At 47.0% G+C, this 19,792-nt stretch overlaps 1 protein-coding gene across 6 annotated transcripts in view; it reads left to right on the top strand.

Annotated features, from left to right (window-relative positions):
* KCNAB2 (potassium voltage-gated channel subfamily A regulatory beta subunit 2) overlaps window positions 1-19,792 on the top strand; it is a 117,056-nt gene that overhangs the window by 17,386 nt on the left and 79,878 nt on the right. For 4 of the 6 annotated variants that reach the window (XM_083628815.1, XM_083628822.1, XM_083628823.1 and 1 more), the window contains exon 2: window positions 17,375-17,495. In XM_083628815.1, coding sequence (XP_083484941.1) covers window positions 17,419-17,495 — 77 coding nt within the window. In that variant the 5' untranslated portion in view covers window positions 17,375-17,418. Of the gene's footprint in view, window positions 1-2,063; window positions 2,249-2,275; window positions 2,609-17,374; window positions 17,496-19,792 lie in introns of those variants that run through there. The other 2 variants (XM_083628821.1, XM_083628820.1) reach the window with 2 other exon arrangements.

Below are 19,792 nucleotides of genomic sequence, written 5' to 3'. Positions count from 1 at the left end.
CCTTTGAACTGCTAGGTTGGCAGGAGCTGGGACCAAACAACGGGAGCTCACCCCGTCGCTGGGAGTCAAACCGCCAACCTTCTGATCTGTAACCCCTAGGCTCTGTGATTTAGACCACAGCGCCACCCGCACTTAGGGCCCAGCACAAAAGTGGGATTGTTAAAGAGGATTGTGCTTGAAAAGCCAGTTGTCTGGAGGCGAGCAAGTACCACTGCAGCAGGTAGCATCATCATCAATGATTGATGATGATGCAGCAGTATAGTCCAAACCAGGAATCAAGCATTCAGGTTTGTAGGGATGGAGAGTCTGCGAGTGGCTCAGTTTGTACCTGAACACTTAAGGGTTCCATTCAGTGCTAGTTCTACTCAGAGGTGAGTTGCTGGAATTAATGGACCTTGGTTAATTTTTGCGGGTCTACCCTGAGTTAGTTGGCTACAACCCTAAGCAGCTTACATGCAAGACGTAGCCCAGAGTCAGGTGCTTTATATGACCAAGTGGTTCTCCATTGGTCCCTGGAGTCACCTGACCTCTGCTAAGCTGCAGTGCACCCCACTGACCATCCACAATGGTGGTGCTAAAGAGCAATAGAGAGCAACCCAAAAGCTCTGCTACTACTGTGTCACTGAAAGTACCAGGAAAAGACCTGCTAGGTTGAGAGGGAATGTTAATTTGGTTTGCAATCTTTTGCCTACACATGGCAGTAAATCTATTGGAGCATGGTGGGACTTACCTCTGAGCAAACAGGTATAAGGATTTTGCTGCATGGGTGACTTTTGACCAAGGAATTTTATCTTTGTGGATACAAACATCCTGATCTGCACCTCTTGGGCTAATGTGCAGACCAGAGTTGAGGTACCCAGCAGATTTCATGCTTCTGTTAATTGTCATCGGTAGCTTAAATCTAGCAAAATATGGATTTTGCATGTGTCTTTTGAAAGGGAAACATGTATTTAAATGCTTTTTTTTATATACCCGTATTTTTCGCTCTATAACACGCACCCGACCATAACACGCACATAGTTTTTAGAGGAGGAAAATCCGTAGGCATGCCACCCATAGGCATTTCCTCCATAACACGCACAGACATTTCCCCTTACTTTCTAGGAGGAAAAAAGTGAGTGTTATGGTGCAAAAAATACGGTAAAAAAAAACCCCTAAACGTTTGCATACATATTTTGAGATTTCTGATGTTTTTCATGGAAGGGAAATGTGCGAGTTGCTCACTTTGTTTTCAAGTGTTTTTATTTAATTCGACCATTTATATGCCACTTAATTGCAGTACAGTATGGGAGAAGTAAGCAAAATGAAACTAAACAGGAGTTAAAGCTGTAAAACCAGAATTCAGTTAAAATGCCTGCTGGTGTGTGTGTATTCCGTAAGTGCTAGAGGTTCAACAGGGCAAGGGTCTGTTTGGCCTCAGCTTGAAGGGGGTGCCATAAAACTGGACCCACAATACTGAACCCAGCACAGCTGGTTGCTACGAACCATGCATCCAAGCCTTGGGGGACCGCTAATTGTGACTGCCCCGAAGACCTCACTGATCAAGCAGTGATATAAGGGATCAAGCAGTCTTTGAGGTATCCTGGACCCAAGTTTAAATAAATAAATACTGGTGTTCTTTCCATCCCCTGTAGGTTGACCCCAAACCTTGCATGCAGGAGATTCCAGGTACAATCTCTGCCCAAGACCCAGGAGAAGCCCTCTGAGGCAGAGCAGACAGTTCTGGCAAGTTAGGCCAGTTGGACTGACTTGGACTTTGCCAAAAGTCAGTGGCTAGCCTGGAGATTTTTCTTGCCAGGAGTTTTACCTAAATCTGCCTCACCGGTAGGTTTAATTCCATTGTCCCTTGGCCTGCCCCCAGAGGATGGAGCCAACAGTGTCCTCTTTCGCCTCGGCTCCCACATCCTCTGGATCTTCACCCTGAGATAAATCTGAACTTTTGGGATCAGCTAACTGCTGCCACCACCCCCCCGCCTGCCCACCCAACTCCCCATCACCTGACCATTGCGACACCTGTCTCGCAGCTGTACGGGGGTGGGGGTGGGGTTCTCTCCTCTTTGCCGTGTTCCGATGCCCACACAATTAATCAGCAGACGCCTCCGGAGCAAACCATCTCTACATTTAGCCGCAATCCGGGAGGAGTAGTGTGTCAGGAGTGGGAGGGTGGGGAGGCAGAATTTACAAAAACAGCATCAGCTGCGAATGCGATGGCTGGCAGAGCAGATTCCTGCTGACTCAGGCTTTGAAGGTACAAACGAGGCTGTTGCGGCAGTGAGAGAGAGGGAAGGGAGGGGGCTGCATCTCTCTTGCCCACGCACTGCCAAATGGATTTCGGCTCGTGTCTCTCTCTCTCTCTGCCCATACTAAATAAATAAATAAGTTGCCTGTCTAGAACCTGGAAAGGAATGGGGTAGAAAGAGAACACCTTTCTCTGTTCTTTTTTTGCCCTGCCCTCCCCCCTCCCCAATTGCTCGTCCATCCAGCCGTCTGGCTTATTTCATTTTTTCCACCATGCCTGCTTGCTAGATCCATCGCCCGTGTCTCCTTTACTTTGCCGCTTGCTTTTTTTCTTGACTGCCGGTCTAGAAAAGAAGCGACAACATCTAAGGTAGGTGCGGTTTTTTCCCCCCCTCTGTCTCTCTCTTATTCCCTTTGACTTCTGGGGTGACCTCTCTCCCTCCCCTGTTTTGGAAGCTCTCTCCTCCGCCCGCCTCCCCAATTTCCTTTCTTTGCTGCAGGCGACGATTTCTCCTTGAGCTCACTTCTCTCTCCGGCAGATGCAGGGCGACAGGAAGCCGGTGTGTGCCCGGGTGCTTTTGCTGGGCTCTTGGGAAATCCTATGCATGTTTCATCAGAAAGAGCGTGTCCCGTTGGGTTCAAGGGAACTTGCTCCCCTGGAAGCATGTATAGAGGGCTGCAGCCTCTGTGGGGCTTCTAGGAAGCAACCACATAGGCCAGAGGAGGCTGGCTTCTTTGAAATACAAAAGGCAGAACCCAAATAGTGGACTTGGCTTATTTTAGACTCCGGGACTTAATGGATTTGGGGAGGGGGAGGTAGTGGTTTTGCTCTTTAACGTGTTTTCTTTTGCTTTCTCCAAAACATGCACTTGTGGACACACACACACACACACATTCCCTGGAGTGCCCCCGTAAAGTCCTTCCCCCATGGTACCACCAATAGCTGTTATTAACTCCTTCCCCCATTATTTTCTGCAGTCTGTGTTCCTTGCAGCATCAAACCCCACATTCTTTTAGGACCCTTGAAGAGGCGGAATGCGGGACCGATGTGCTGCCACTGGCAGAAGAAATCTCTCCTTCGTTGCAGCTCATAGTTTGCGGTTAATTCCCGGCCCGTGTGTTTCCAGGTTGACCAGCTAATCAGCATAGCCGTTTCCATGGTATCTAGCTAGAAAAACTAGGCTGCCCCTTTTTCTGGTGCAAGGAAAACAAAGTGGATTCTGTTTTGTTTTGTTTTTTTGTGGGGTTTTTTTAAAGAAAGGGGACATTTTAGCACACAGAGTCTCCTCTGCCCTTTGTTCTCTCTGCTCTCTTGTGGTTTTCCTCCGGTGCTGCCAAAAGCTGAGGGTGGAAGTGAAGAAAGGACTGGGTTGAAATCAATGGGGGGGGGGGGAGACGCAGCTGCCTGAACATCACCTGCAGTGCATCTGGGAGGAGGGTGATCTGTCAGGCACAAGTGTTTCGTCTCTGCCCTGAAATTAATTGCACTTTGAAAGGAAAAGGATAGGATGGGGAACAGCTAGGATTCTGTAACGCAAGGCAGCGGCGAAGGGAACTGCTGAGCAGGGTTGGTGGCCCTGATTGCGGACGGGCAGCGGACGTCACAGTGCACCACTTTGAGAGAGGCTGCTGGCAGAGTGCTCAGTGGGACCAGTTTAGGGTGCAGGCAGGGCAGTGGGGAGCTGCAGGGGGTGACTGCGCCAACAAAAACAGGAAAAGAGCAATTTCCAGTTTTGGACTGTGGAATTCGCATGTTGCCATAGATCTGCTAAGGTTTGCCTGTTTCAGCACCCAATTTTAGTTTTGAGCTCTGTTGGCTGTTTTAATCACAGCACAATATGAAAGATAGGAAACTTCTTTCTACAGCATAAAAGCATTCCTCTGTCTGGCTTAGTACTGGCTGCACTGGCAGGCAGTGGCCCTCCAGGTTTTCGGATGCGGCTTTCCCGGCCCTACCTAGAGCTGCCAGGAACTCAACCTGGGACTTTCTAAATTCTGTGTGATGGGTGGTATGTATCCCTTTGTTTGCTTTTTGCTAACTGGATGGGTTCTGAAAAAGGGGCTAGAGGAGGCTGCTAGATAGACCAGTGCTCTGAGCTCCGTGTGAACTTCCTTCTGTAAGCTGCAGTTGTTGCCAACACTCTGGCCACAGTCAAGGAGCGATGACTTCCTGATGTGCCCATGGGGAGAAAGCAGCTTTTCTTCCCACTTATTAAAATTCATGCTTCTGTAATTCCCAGCTTCTGCTAGATATTTTTGGCTTGGCTTGACGTCCCGCCATTTCTCAGCTCAGAGAAAATGAGTTTGCGATGGAACATCGGTGCATGCAAGAGAAATTTCTGCCTAGTGACATTTCAATTACACAGTTAGCCTCTTAGCCGGGAGGATGGGATAATTCTGTTGGGTACCAGTAGAAAGAAAACAATTCCCCCACCAGCCCTCTAATATTCAAGAACAAAAGCAACCGTGAGGATAAAATAAAGAGCTGTAGGGAGGAGAGAGTGTCCTAATTATTCAATGGCATTTTAGAGACATGAAGAAAGTGAACATAACATAAAAAGAGCTTACTGGATCAGGCCAGTGGCCCATCTAGTCCAGCATCCTGTTCCCACATTTGCCAACCAGTTGCCCCCAGTGGGAAACCCATAAGCAGGATTCAAGCACGAGAGCCCTCTCCCCTCCTGTGGCAACTGGTATTCAGAAGCACTGCTGCCTCCAGCTGTGTAGGCAGAGCATAGCCATCATGGCTACTACTGTCCACCATCCAAGTGGGTGACCATCACTGCCTCCTGTGGCAGTGAGTTCCATAGTTTAAACTAGGTGCTGCATGGAGAAGGACTTACTTTTGTCTGTCCTGAATCTTCCAACATTCAGGTCCACAGGTTCTAGTCTTATGAGAGAGGGAGGAAAACCTTTTGTCTGTCCGCTTTCTCCATGCCAGGCGTAATTCAATAAACTTCCAACATGTGTCCTCTCTTCCTTATCTTTTCTATAAACTAATGGGAGTGGGTGTGAGTGTCTTCTAGCAACTCTAACCACCGTTAAGAAACTACACTTCCCATGATTCTTCAGCGGAAGCCATAGCTTTTCAAGTGGTGGGATATTGCTTTCAATATACAGTGGTACCTTGGGTTACAGACGCTTCAGGTTACAGACTCCGCTAACCCAGAAATAGTACCTCGGGTTAAGAACTTTGCTTCAGGATGAGAACAGAAATCATGCAGCGGCGGCACGGCAGCAGCGGGAGGCCTCATTAGCTAAAGTGGTACCTCAGATTAAGAACAGTTTCAGGTTAAGAACAGACCTCCAGAACGAATTAAGTTCTTAACCCGAGGTACCACTGTATAGGGCAAATGGGGCCAAAGTTTATGCTACCGCTGAGCTGAAATCTTTACCCTGTCTTTTGTGGCATGACAGCACCCTAGAGATCTATCATGCCCCTCTTTCTCTTCTCCAGGAAAGATGAACATGCCCAGCTCTTTCACAGGACTAATGAGCAGCAGTGGTGTAAAAAGGCACCTCCCCTGCTAGGGATCTTCAGGGAACAAATTGAAAAATAAAGCTGCCAATATATTAAAGCTGTTTTACAAATCTATAGTGCCACTGCATTTGGACTACTGTATCCAGCTCTGGTCACGTCACCGTAAAAAGGGTATTGTAGATTTGGGAAAGGTTCAGAAAAAGGCAACCAAAATGATCTAGGGAGCAGTGGTGGGGAGCATAATCGTAGAATTGTTGGAAGGGACTCCTTGGGGTCATTTATTCCAACTCCCTGTAACTGAGGAATCTGAACTAAAGTGGAAGTTTGCAGAACTTTGCATGGCATGGATAAAATGGAAGATTCAGGGCACATAAAAAGAAAGGCCTTTTTCGCACAGTGCAGAGTTCATCTATGGAACTCACTGCCACAGGAGGCAATGGTGGCCACCAACATGGATGTCTTTTCTAAAAAATGATTTTTAAATTCAAGTAACGAAACATGCCCATACAAGGAAAACAGAGCTTCGTAGTTGTACACAAAAGAAAGAAAACTCGGTTGGCTTTAAAAGAGGATTAACAAGTTCCTTGAGCAGAGGGCTATCAACGGCTATTAGCCATGATGTTTATGCTCTGCCCCCACTGTCAGAGGCAACAGTGCTTCTGAATACCAGTTGCTGGAAACTGCAAGAGAGGAGAGGGCTCTTGTGCTTGGATCCTGCTTGCAGGTTTTCCACTGGGGCTTCTGGTTGGCCACTTTGAGAACAGGATGCTGGACCATTGACCTGATCCATTGGCTGTTCTGATTTTCTTATTTCCCTCCCTGTCCTGCCTGACCAACCGCCCCCCAATCCCCACTCAAAGAACATGCAGTACAGTGGTACCTCGGGTTAAGAACTTAATTCGTTCTGGAGGTCTGTTGTTAACCTGAAACTGTTCTTAACCTGAAGCACCACTTTAGCTAATGGGGCCTCCTGCTGCTACCGCGCCACCGGAGCACAATTTCTGTTCTCATCCTGAAGCAAAGATCTTAATCCAAGGTACTGTTTCTGGGTTAGCGGAGTCTGTAACCTGAAGTGTCTGTAACCTGAAGCGTCTGTAACCCAAGGTACCACTGTATATTGTCAATATCTTTCTTAAAATACGGTGCCCAGAGCTGGGCACAGCTCTCCAGATTGCAGCCTGACTAGCACAGAACAGTGTGGAATTATTACTCCTTGTGAGCTGGACAACTCGGCTTCTGTTAATGCAGCGAAGATTGCATTAGCTTGTTTAGCAGCAGCATCACACTGCTGGCTCCCGTTCAGCTGGCAAAGAAAAGATTCTAATACCTTTGTTAAATTTCCTCCCGTGAGCGAGGAATTGCATTAAGTATTCACATCCTGTGTAGGAGGTAAACCCCAAAAAAGTCTGGATGGCGTTGAATTGGATGCTGACTTATCTCCATGCCAGCCTCCTCCCCGCTAGGGTCTGAATATAAAAATGGCTAGCAGTGAGCATGCTTTTGTCTCCATATTTGTTGCCTTGGGGAACTCTGCTGGGATAGGACCCTTGGCAGAAGGAATCAGGCTTCATTTATATGCAAGCTGCTGAATCTTAGAGGCAGTTAAGGTTTGGGACAGGGGCAAGACCCATGCAGAGGCAGGAGGGCAGCTGGATACATTTACCCAGGGCTAAGCCAGCTGGGAGGAGGTGGGCGCCACCAGGGGCCTGGCAGAATTACACTGCCATGCCAAGAACGCCCCATGCCAGCTGACCAAGGACTCCTGCCCCAAGCCTCATACAAGCTCTGCATGGGCCTGGGCAGGGGTCTCCCCCAAAGTCCCTAACTCATCCCTTCCCACCACTCGCTGCTCCCTTGGACAGGAGATGGTATGGGTGAGTACCTGTTTCTCTCTTGAAAAGTACCCAAACAACATCCCAATCTCTGCCAAGCAGGGTCTACGCTCCTTTGAAGAATTGAAGACACAGCGGAGGCTGTCGTAGCTTTAAGGAAATATGATTTAGTCACCTATTTACACCTGAATTTAGATGGAGGGAGTCCAGATCTTACAGCATGGCGATCTTGTTCTCCAAAGCGGAGCCCAAGGCACCTCCAAGTTTCGGGCTGGGAAAGAACTTTTAGCAGTCAAGAATAGATCAAATAGACTGATATTAGACAGCTTCATAGTGTTTTAAGTTTTGGAGGGTCAGTCTGGATGGTGCCCGTGGGTCCCTTCCAAACCTGTGACCCTGTGTAGGTGAGAGTAGAATCTATAAGAGCAAACCAACCAGACCCTGGCCAGTTCAGTACTGCCATTTACGTTAGAAAGATGTTGATCTGTTGCCATGGAGATAATTGGGGGGGGGGGTAATTCTCCCCACCTAATGGGAAGAGACATCACCTCGTAAGGTGAAGAACAATTGCCAGATGTTTCGTGTGTGATTTTTGGTTGATGCTGGAAGATGGAGGGCAGGCCTTGCTCTGTACTGGACCCGAAGAACTGGTACTTGGTGCTTCTCTGGAAACTGAATGAGAAACCAAAGTCGGTTGGAGGTATTAAAGCTGTGAGCCCATCTCTCCAATGCTTGGCTTCTGTATATGTGCAGATAAAACCATTCATACTAAAGACACCACTGTCTCCGCCAACCTTCATTCCAAGAAACACTTGCCACTTGGAGATTGTGGTTTGTGCAACAATATGTCCCTATCCTGGAGTGAACTCAGGAAGAACACTGTCTCTGTGAGCCTCTTTTTCCATGACGCCTTTCAACCCAGAGCGTCTTCACCGCTCCCTCTCCTTGGCCTAAAGACCCCTCTCTCTGAGGGAGCTGTAGCCGTGCTGGATTTCTTTGGCAGAAGCTTTTAACCTGATGAAACTGAAGCTGGCCGTAATGGCCTTAAAATCAGGATGCTGAGAAACTTGAAGCTCCCAGGTCAGCAGGGGCAAACTTTACCCACCATTCATACTTAATGCGCAGGAAACTAATGGCTGGTTGTAAACTGCTTAGATTCCTCGCCCCCTCCCCCCTTTTAAGAACAGTGGTATCTAATTATTTTCATAAATAAATAATAAACACAGGCCCTCCAAGTGTCCCTATTTTCCAGGGACAGTCCTGGATTTACAGAAGCCGTCCTGGTTTCTGATTTGATCCTGGATAGTCCCGCTTTTCCTTAGGACGACGTCCCTATTTTCATCAGAGAAAGCTTGTAGGGTATGGAGTTACGCGACCCCCGAGCCAAGGAGATAAGTAACTATCCATACTTTAGAAGACACCTGAAGGCAGCCCTGTGTAGTTTTATTATGTTTTTATATATGTCCGATGGGCAGGGTATAAATAATAATGAGAAAATAAATGTGTTTTTGGGGGGTTATTAGCTTGTTTTTGTTTTTATTTCTATTATATATTTTGTGTTTTTATGTTGTGAACCGCCCTGAGACCTGCGGAGATAGGGCAGTATGCAAATATGAATTATAACAATAATACTAGTATAATAGTGTTCGAAAATGAGCAGGGGCCAGATAAAATTTGGGTGAAATTCTCATGGACAGAGTGTGTGTTTTTTTGTGTAGATACAGCATGGTTTACTTTCCAGGTGGCAAAGCAAGTGGTATTCAGAAGCACTGCAGCCTCCAACCATAGAGGCAGAACATAGCCATTGTAGAGACTGGTCATTGACCATATCCATTCCTCTTTTCAAGCCATCCACGTTGGCGGCCATCTCTGTGCCATAGTTTTAATATGCCCTGCATGAAGAAGTCTTTTCTTTTATCTGTCTTGAAACTTCTAACAGGCTCAGCTCTGCCTCCACAGTCGGAGGCCGCAATGCTCCTAAATACCAGTTGCTGGAAACCACAGGCGGGGAGGGGACGCCTGTGTTCGAATCCTGCTTGTGGGCTTTCCCCAGGCATCTGGTCAGCCACTGTGAGAACAGGAGGCTGGACTAGATGGGCCGTTGGCCTGATCCAGCAAGCTCTCCTTGCATTCTTAAAAGGTCCCCTGTGCGGTTTACCAATAAATTGATGCAAACAAAACCTAACACTATGAAGTGTGGCCCCTCCAGATGTGTTTTTTTTTGGGGGGGATATATTCTGCCACCAAGGGATGCGGGTGGCGCTGTGGGTTAAACCACAGAGCCTAGGGCTTGCCGATCAGAAGGTCAGCGGTTCGAATCCCTGCTATGGGGTGAGCTCCCGTTGCTTGGTCCCTGCTCCTGCCAACCTAGCAGTTCGAAAGCACGTCAAAGTGCAAGTAGATAAATAGGTACCACTCCGGCGGGAAGGTAAACGGCGTTTCCGTGCGCTGCTCTGGTTCGCCAGAAGCGGCTTAGTCATGCTGGCCACATGACCCGGAAGCTGTACGCCGGCTCCCTCGACCAATAAAGCGAGATGAGCGCCGTAACCCCAGAGTCGGTCATGACTGGACCTAATGGTCAGGGGTCCCTTTACCTTTACTATATTCTGCCACCATTCATGAATGCAATACTAGCAGTAGGTTTATACTGGACCAACCACACGACATTCTTCTTCTTCTTCTTCTTCTTCTTCTTCTTCTTCTTCTTCTTCTTCTTCTTCTTCTTCTTCTTCTTCTTCGCTTTTCTTTATTGGTTTTCACATATTGCATTACAATACCGAAATGGTGTTGGCACAGGAAATGGTGTTGGCTTTGGTACGTCATTCTTCTTTAATAGTTGCTCTGTGATGCTGCCCCGGTGTAAGTGCATTATTGTGCCATCTCGAAGGGCACCTCTCATCCTGCACAACTAAATTCAGGGCAGTAAACAAACCAGAGCATTCATGCTGTAAAAAAAAGTTACAGGATTTTGGCAGGGTAGTATATGGTGTGCAATGATTGGAAATGGAGCAGCGTTTTTGCCCTGGAACTTTTAACGGGTGCAAATGGTTTCGAAAGCAGGAAACCATCATGAACGCGCAATAAAAAAGGAAGCCTGTAAAAGAAAAAGAAATCTTACAATGTTATAAAAACAGTATTTAGAATGAAACTCGAATGACTCATCCTGCTGAGTTGGAGTTTCAATGTGTGAAGGAGCCTCTGAAAGTGCAGAATTTGGAAGCTGCTGCTCAGTCATCTATTGCATACTCATGTGCCTCCTGTAAGCCACTAGCAGAGCCAGGTGGTTTTGCTGCCGGGGGCTGCACCCCAAGTATATGAAACCCAAGACCAGCCAAGTTATTTGGACCCCTGAGACAAAGTATAATCATAATCCCGCGTTGTAGTCCACACTTACGCCCATATTACAGGTTTGAGGATTCTTCTGAGATAGAGTAGAATAATAGAACCGTAGAATTGCCGTGTAGGGTGGAACCTCCAAGGTTCATCTAGTCCCACCCTCTGCAATGCAGGAATCACAGCTAAAGAATCCCTGACAGATGTCCATCCAACCTCTGTTTAACAGCCTCCAGTGAAGGAGGGTCCATCACCTTCCGAGGGAGTCAATCAGTCAGTCAGTCAGTCAGTTTTATTGCACATAGCCAAAGGCTGCCGCAATGTATACAGAATCATTCAAAAATTAAAAGAAAATATACTGGATTAATACAAAAAACTTAAAACATATATATTATCAAGCCATTACCTATTCTAAACAGAGCTATAAAAGTACCTTAATATACAAGTTAAGACATTAAACAATAAAATTTATAAGCTAAAATTATCACATGGCCACTGATATATTAAAAAATAATGTTAATTAATACAATGTGCAATTATATTCGGAGTTTGGTGATAAAGATAGAATATAGCTTGATGTAGATAGGGTCAAATAAATTCATCTCCTTTACAGTTGGAGTCAGTTCCCCTGTCAAACAACTCTTGCCATCAGAAAGTGCCTCCTAATGTTTAGCCATAATCTCCTTTTTTTGTAATTTGAATCTGTCAGTTCGGGACGTACCCTCCAGAGCAGTGAAAAGCAATCTTCCTTGTGACAGCCTTTCCGATATTTGAAGGTGGCCATCATATCACCTCTCTGTCTTCTCTTCTCCAGGCTGAACATTCCCAGCTCCCTCAACCATTCCTCGCAGGCCTTAGCTTCCAGACCCTTGATCATTCTGGTCACCCTCCTCTGCACACCTTCTACTTTACAACAGAATCACTTACAATGGCCTTGCAACATAGTCTGCTGTTCATATTGCAGCTCAAAAGTGGGGCCAAGGCTGCTTTAGATTCCTTCTCTGGGTTGCAGCATTAAATTGCCCAGCGCCCCTCAGGTGGGTCAAATCAAGCACTAGGTCACAATGCACAAGCCCCATGCTCTGTTGATTGGTTACTCTTATATTCAAAAATTTCTTTATAAAAAAGGCACCAATGAAGTTATCCCCAAGTCAGTTCAGTTATACTACACCGAAGTGCTTGTTTTTTGTGTGTATGTATGTGCTTATAATGTCCTAACATCCCAGTTACTTGCAATTCATTTGCATTTCAGAGTCCAGTTTCTGATAAGTCAGTCTCATCATCATTCCTTTCCTTTTCACCTGCTGCCTGGTTAATGATAATGTGTGTGTATACACACACACACACAAATATATATATACACACACACATATATATATATATACACATACACACACATATACACACACACATATATATATATACATACACACATATACACATATGTATATACATACACACACACACACACACACACACACACATTTGTTTACATGTTGTTGATTGACAGTGGGTTATTATACCCTGATCAATCTGCTGTCAGTTCAATTCTTGCTTGGTGGTTGATTTTCGTAAGCTGTGTGGCTTTAACCCATATCATAACACGATACGTAGGTGCTATTGGTCTGATACCATTTGCATCTCCAGTTGATCTTAAAGGGGCAAGTTAGTAGCTAGGGGCATGGGTGGTGGCCTCCTTGGGGGGGCCATGCTTTCAGAAGCTCTAGGAGCACGGTCACCCTCTTAAAGCTGGCAATGGCTCTCCAGGATTTCAGGCAGAGGGAAATCCCAACCCTTCCTGGAGGTGCCAGGGATTGAGACTGGGGCCTTCTGCATGCAAAGCACCTGCTCTCCCACTGACCTGTGGTCCTTCTTTTAAGTTCACCTAGGTTCTAAATCGGGACGCGGGTGGCGCTGTGGGTAAAACCTCAGTGCCTAGGACTTGCCGATCGTATGGTCGGCGGTTCAAATCCCCGCGGCGGGGTGAGCTCCCGTCCTTCGGTCCCAGCTCCTGTCCACCTAGCAGTTCGAAAGCACCCCTAAGTGCAAGTAGATAAATAGGTACCGCTTTATAGCGGGAAGGTAAACAGCGTTTCTGTGTGCTGCGCTGGTGCTGACTCGCCAGAGCAGCTTCGTCACGCTGGCCACGTGACCCGGAAGTGTCTCCGGACAGCGCTGGCCCCCGGCCTCTTAAGTGAGATGGGCGCACAACCCTAGAGTCGGACACGACTGGCCCGTACGGGCAGGGGTACCTTTACCTTTACCTTTAGGTTCTAAATCAGTACTGTATTCACTAACGGGCAAGGTTTCAGAGAAGTGCCTTTGTCAGCCATTCCTGGAGATGCAGAGGATTGACAAGCCTGCTGGATCAGGCCAAAGGGGGCCCATCTAGTCCAGCATCGTCTTCTCACAGTGGCCAACCAGATGGCAAGCGGGATTTGAGCTCAAGACCACACTCCCCTCCTGAGGTTTCTAGCAACTGGTATTTGTAAGCATCGCTGCCTCTGACCATGGAGGCAGAGCATAGCCATTGTGGTTAGCAGCCATGGATAAGAGCCCTCTCCCCCATGAATATGTCTAGCCGTCTTTTACAGCCGTCCAAGTAGGTGGTCATCCCAGCCTCCTGTGGCAGTGAGTTCCACAGTTTGTGCAATGTGATGAAGCCCTTTCTTTTATCTGTCCTAAACCTTCCAACACTCGGCTTCTTTGGATGTCTGTGAGTTTCAATGTTATGAGAGTGGGTGAAAAACTGTCCTTCCTCCAATTTCAACCGAGTGCGGCCACACCATAGATCTTCAGAACAGCATTATCTGCCACTGGGCTGCCACATCCTTTTCTCCTGCTTTGCTTTCTGCAACCTCCCATGTCTGTCTCAATCCCAGAAGAAAGCACTTCCTTTTCACAACTGCAGAAAAATTGGGTGGTTAGCTAATTCTCCTGCCTCTGTATTATGGCAGCTGCAATCTTAGCTGCACAATTTCTTCTTTCATTTCAAAGACTCTCCTTATTCATGCTAAATATCGGGCTTGTTGGGGAGCTCCTTCGTTTGCATTTGTGCCCCCATCCTCTTCTCCTAACAGTTTGAAAAGTAAAATGTAATGCAATAAAACATCACACCCAATCCAAATAAATAATCCTTCTGGTGTGAGCCAGGAATCTCACCTCTACCACTGACTCACTGGCTGGGTTTAGAGAAGCCACTATTCTCTTATCCGTTTAACTTCCACGCAGGAATTGAATCATGCTGGCCTACCTTTTGAGACTGTTGTGAAGCTTGCAGAGATAATGTATGTTAAGTATTTGGAAGTATTATTATTATTATTATATTAAAAAAAACTACTTCTAGCGACCCATCATCTCCCCTGGGGACAAAACAGCAAAAGTGGTTTCTCAGGGGCAGGTAACCGAAAATCATCATCATTATGTATTTAAATAATATTGTATTTACTGTTTACCAGAAAGTCCCAAGGAGGTTGGAGAATATAAAAACAGAGTTGGAACAGCAGAAGGGGTGATGTCCCTGGCAATACAAAGGCATTCAGCAGTATATACATTAAGTAATTCAAAATAATTGGAGAGGGTTTGTGGCGCCATAGATGCCGTGTATAAATTTGCTTGCAGAAATTCGAAGCTGTGTGTTGGTGCTGCTAAAGATTGGCTTGCAGACCCGTTTTTCATTTTCTCTCAGCTACATGAGCCGGTGAAGAAGACGCGAGGTTTTTTGTTTTGTTTTCTTTTTGCTTTTGTCCTGTGATCTCACCTTGGCGCAACCCAGGATCCTTGAAGCAGCAGGAGGCAGGAGTCTCTCTCCGCCTGTCACCCAACCCCTTTGCTCAGGGTTCTGCTTTCTGTCCTCGTTTCAGCAATGTCTTATTTTAGAGGCAGAGGCTCCTGGCTGTCTCGGGAGGAGAGAGCAGGGAGAATTCGTGATGAGCGGAGCCTTAGCGGAGAACACAATTCCAACAGGCCAGGAGGGAGGCCCAGTTTTGGAGGGTGGCAAGGTTCAGGGTCCACTGGCACTCAACATCCAAACATTCCTGGTTGAAGCCAATGGCTCATCCAAGTCCAGCAGCCAATGATAGCCCCATCCTCCTCCATAAATTTCCCCAATCCTCTTTTAAAACCATCTAAGTTGGTGCCAATCACTGCCTCCTGCAGGAGGGAGTTCCATAGCTGACCTCTATGCTTTATGTCTCCTCTTACTCTTCTTTTCTCTAAACCAGCCTTTCTCAACCTCTGGGTCCCCAGATGTTGTTGAACTACAACTCCCATCACCCCTAGCTAGCAAGGTCAGAGCTCAGAGATGATGGGAGTTGTAGTCCAACAACATCTGGGGACCCAAACAAAAAAGCCCTAAATCAGGCATAGGCAAACTCGGCCCTTCAGATGTTTTGGGACTACAACTCCCATCGCCCCTAGCTAACAGGACCAGTGGTCAGGGATGATGGGAGTTGTAGTCCCAAAGCTGGAGGGCCGAGTTTGCCTATGCCCACCCTAAATGCTGTAACCTTTCCTTATAGGTGCCTCAATCCATCCCCTTCATCATTTTGGTTGCCCTTTACTGAACCTTTTTCCAACTCTACAATATCCTTATTGGGCCTTTGTGTCAGCTGAAAAGAAAGCCCGCTTAAGTCAGACAGGGTGCAATACCTCCTTCAGCCAGCCACCTCGATGGCACTCAAGAGCAGTTAAGGGATCAGCAGCTCCCCTCTTGTGGCCATCTACTGTGGTGATATGGCAGGTGAAGCACTCGAGTCCAGCCACCAGATTTCCTGATTTGATATTCCTGGCACCTTAAATCTGTTACAATCCTTAAATTGTTTTCTGCTTTAATTCTTTCCCCTGACATGCCTCCACCCACCCACACAACCACCCACCCATTTCATGCTTTTCATACTGCTGCTTGCCTGGTTAATTTATTCTCAATTGCTGCGCTGTTTTTAGCAATAACGGGGAACTGAGTTACGTGGTGGGTTTTTGAAGGTTCTTTTTAAATGGAAACATTTGTACAGAATGAGGGCTTGCAAAATCTGAACGAAAAAGAGAACAAACACAGAAAGAGATGCGTCGACCGCTGATTGCTAAATCAGCATTGGTGTATGTGCAACCAGGAATGAAAAAAAATAAAATAAAAACAAGCAAGGTCTTTTTTTAAGTGAAGCTGGATCTTGTAGAATATCTGTTTCCTGAACTGAGAATTATTGTTTTTTTAAGTGACAAACAGCCTTTCAATGTTCTCCTCATGATCTATACAGATGGTTCTGGCACAACTTCCCCACTTCATCCGCTGGGCTAAATTAACCATAAAGTTAAGTAATTAGCAGCCGAAATCTCCTGCTGAACGAACCTGCCTACCCCTTTGCACTTTTCTGCAAGTCAATCTGGCTGTTACGCACATGGAGGCATTAGAATTATGGAGGGGGGGGGAATTGCTTCAGACTGCCAGAAGAGTGTATGTAATCAATGGCTTTTGTGCCATTCTTCCATATATTAAAAAACAAAACAAAACACCTTGCATGTAGAAACATAGCATTTCTGGGAGAAAGGCGTGTTGTTACTCTTGCCTTGAAGCAGTGGCTTTAGATATGCAGGGAGTTTATTTGTTTGTTTTTGTCCTGAACCACAGGATACCTGACGGCAGGTCTTGCTGGTGTGTACAGTTCCACAACAGATGCTAGCATGTAGTCTGGAAGGCTAACAGCTCGAAAGTCCAGTGAGACCAGGTTCCTACCCCTGCAGCTGATCCAAGGGCCAGGGCGCATGGAGATTAGTCCCACACAAGCACAGTCCTGAAGTGCTCCCTGGACCATCCAAGCCATGGTCCAGCCAACATGGGAAGTTGAACAGACACAGCAGCTCAGCTCTGCTTCCCTTGTGTACTTTGCCTGCTGATGGCAGCATCTGGGCTTGACGAGGCAGGTGACCCTCACCTGTCCTAAGCCTACTGCAGCTGAGGAATCACACCCTTCCTCCCAGAGCTAGCAAGCCCCACCTCAGCATCTAGGAAGCTGGGCTGGGTGCCCTTGCCTGCCTCAGCCTCCTGGAGCTTCCCTCCTGCTGCTCCCTATGCCTTAGACCCTGCCATGTTTGGGAAGAAAGGAGCTCCTCTGGCACAGGTGATGGGTCCTGCTGCTCTGGTTCCTGTGCACTGACCCCCATCCCCTCTCCATCCTCCATCACCCCATGAGTACTTCCTACACCAACCTCTCCTTCATCCCCAGTGTGTCCCAGTCCCAGCTACACTCCTCGTTGGGATCCTCTTCCTCCTCCCTGCTTCTCTGCCAGTTCAAGACAGTTTTATGCAGTGGATCTTAGGGTGAAAGTGAGACCTGTTTTGTGTGTGGCACTCATCTTCGTGAGGAGGACAACAGCCTGGAAGCAAGGGGAAGATAATGGCAATCCTTGGCCTCTGTTGTGTAAGCTGATGGGCTGGTATACGCATTGCCTAACTCTGTTCTTCCTCTCTTTTTCTCTTCCCTGCTTCCTTTAGTGGGTGTTGAAAAAACTTGAACTGGAACCGGGAGGCTGGGCTCCATGTATCCGGAATCCACCACGGACTCTCCGGCTAGATTCTCGAACAGGCAGACGGGCTCCCCAGGCATGATCTACAGGTGAGCTTCAGACACATTTCCTACTTTCCAGGGCTAGATAAAGGCAATGGGGAAGCCACAGTTTTGCAGGATAGGGCATGGTACTGAATGCAGATTCTATCAGTTTTCTGGTGGTTTCCACTTCGGGTTTTTTGTGGGGGGGGGGTGTCAAGTTTCTAGCCCATATGAACAGTGTGTGGTTGCTGTTTTCTGAAATCTCAGAAGTCGCAGGAGAGGCTGAGTAAGGTCTTCGACGCTTTGAAAAAAAGGGCCCCTTTCCGCCTCTCCATGAGTAAAGTTTGGATTCCTCAGGTGCATCGTTTTATATTTAGTGTGGAATGAATGTGACCTGCTGTAGATTGTAACCCCAGTGCTAAGTACTCCAATGCAAAAGTCAATACTTGCTTCTTCTTTTAACTCATAAACTAGGCACATTATGAGTGTCAGTATATGCTTCCCCGCAAGTTCAGAAAGATGGTCAAAACTACCTCTGGGTCTAAAAATGCAATACCTAGAGCGTTTTTCTTCTTCTTTTAAATAACCTTAAGAACTTTAACCCAAAATGTTGTCATCACAGAAGAATGACACCATATATGTAGAAAAATATCCATTGGTTCTTAATGTCATTCCATTGATTTCTGAACTTCTCCCCATCAAAGTTAGCAACCCAGCTCTAATTCTGACAGTCATTTGCCCCTGGATGTGAATTAAGGGCAGCCCACCAGCTTCCTCTTTCATCATATTGGAGAATGCCTCTGCCAAATGTTGACACAAATTTTAAGCTAGGCTATTTTTCCACAAGATCCTTCATTTAGAACAAAATTGTTCCAGTAAATATGCACGTTGAACCGAATCATCTTAGATGGCATACAAACTTTTGAGTAACATAGGGCCGTAGGTCAGTGGGAATGTTGAGACCTTGCAAACCATGATTTGCAAACTGGGAACCAGACTTGGAAATGTATTGTTAGAAGTTTGGAGGTGGGGGCAGTATGGATGATATCTATGGATCCTTTCCAAAGCTGTGATCCTGTTACTGTGCCGTTAGAATCTACAAGAGGAAGCTGGTGACCCAATCAGATCGGTTCCTTTGTTAAGGTAATAGCCTTGGTTGGCCGGTTAAGTACTTCCATTTACATGTCCAAAGAGGTTGCCATAGAGACAAACAGGTGGGCCTTTGTCCACATCACCTGGCTGAATGTCCCATCATCCTAGGATGGGGAACAAGAGACCAAGGTGGGAGGGAGGTGCTTGGCTGATGCTGGACACAGAGGCATGTCTTCTTCTGTGGTGGCGCCAAAGCTGTGGCTTGGGGCTTCCCTGGAAACCGAATGGGGAAGCAGGGTTCCCCTGTGGATGATCTTGTTTCTCGGTTGCCCTGTTTTTGATTCCACTTCTTTCTGCACTCACCACCTGAGACTGCCGGTGGAAGGAGTGGTCATTATTGACAGAGCTTCTTCAGGAAGCTGAAAGTGCTGTTTACTGTCTGAAATGTTGACGGGGTTTCTGAATACTTCTGGCAGAAGTGAAAGGTGGTGCTAAAGGGATTCCCCTGCATCGTGCAATCTTTTGTAGACTTCGGGATCTATTCCCCGCCCCCGCCCCTCCTTTGTTCAGTTCCACTCCACATAAGAGGACCAAGTGTGTTTTGGGGACAATGCAACATGCCAGAATACTTAAAGGGTGGAGCATCATTAAAACTCCTTTGTGGGCATCCTCTCTGTGCTCCAAGGATCTTACCATCTGAAGTTTGCTGGCAGAAAACAGAAGAGAGGGAAAGGATCGTAGAATTGTAGAGGTGGAAGGGACCCCCATCTAGTCAACCCACTCCGCCATGCAGCAAAGAATCCCTGACAGATGGCCATCCAACCTGTGCTTAAAAACCTCCAACAGAGGCGAGTCCTCCGCCTTCTGTGGTCATCAGTTCCACTGCAGAGCAGTTCTTGCCAGCAGAAACTTCTTCCTAAAGCAGTGATGGCTAAACTTGGCCCTCCAGCTGTTTTGGGACTACAACTCCCATCATCCCTAGCTAACAGGACCAGTGGTCAGGGATGATGGGAATTGTAGTCCCCGAACAGCTGGAGGGCCAAGTTTGGCCATCACTGTCCTAAAGTGAGAAGCGAAGCCGACTAGGGGTGAATGCAAGCAGGTGTGCTGATAAGATTTACACCTGTGCTGAATTTTTCCTGCACCGAAGTTTGCCCACTTCTCACTTTTTGCCGGCTGTTTGTTTGGACAAGAGTTCCTAGTGCTCCTATATAAACCAGGGAGGTGGATGTGAAAACCCCCTCTCTTTGGTTTTCTGTGCAACTTGTGCC

Source organism: Podarcis filfolensis, assembly GCF_964270895.1.
Source record: "Podarcis filfolensis genome assembly, chromosome: 8".
In the NCBI taxonomy this organism is placed as follows: Eukaryota; Metazoa; Chordata; class Lepidosauria; order Squamata; family Lacertidae; genus Podarcis; species Podarcis filfolensis.
The sequence above is the reverse complement of the archived record's forward strand: the minus strand, read 5'-3'. Positions and strand labels throughout refer to the sequence as shown.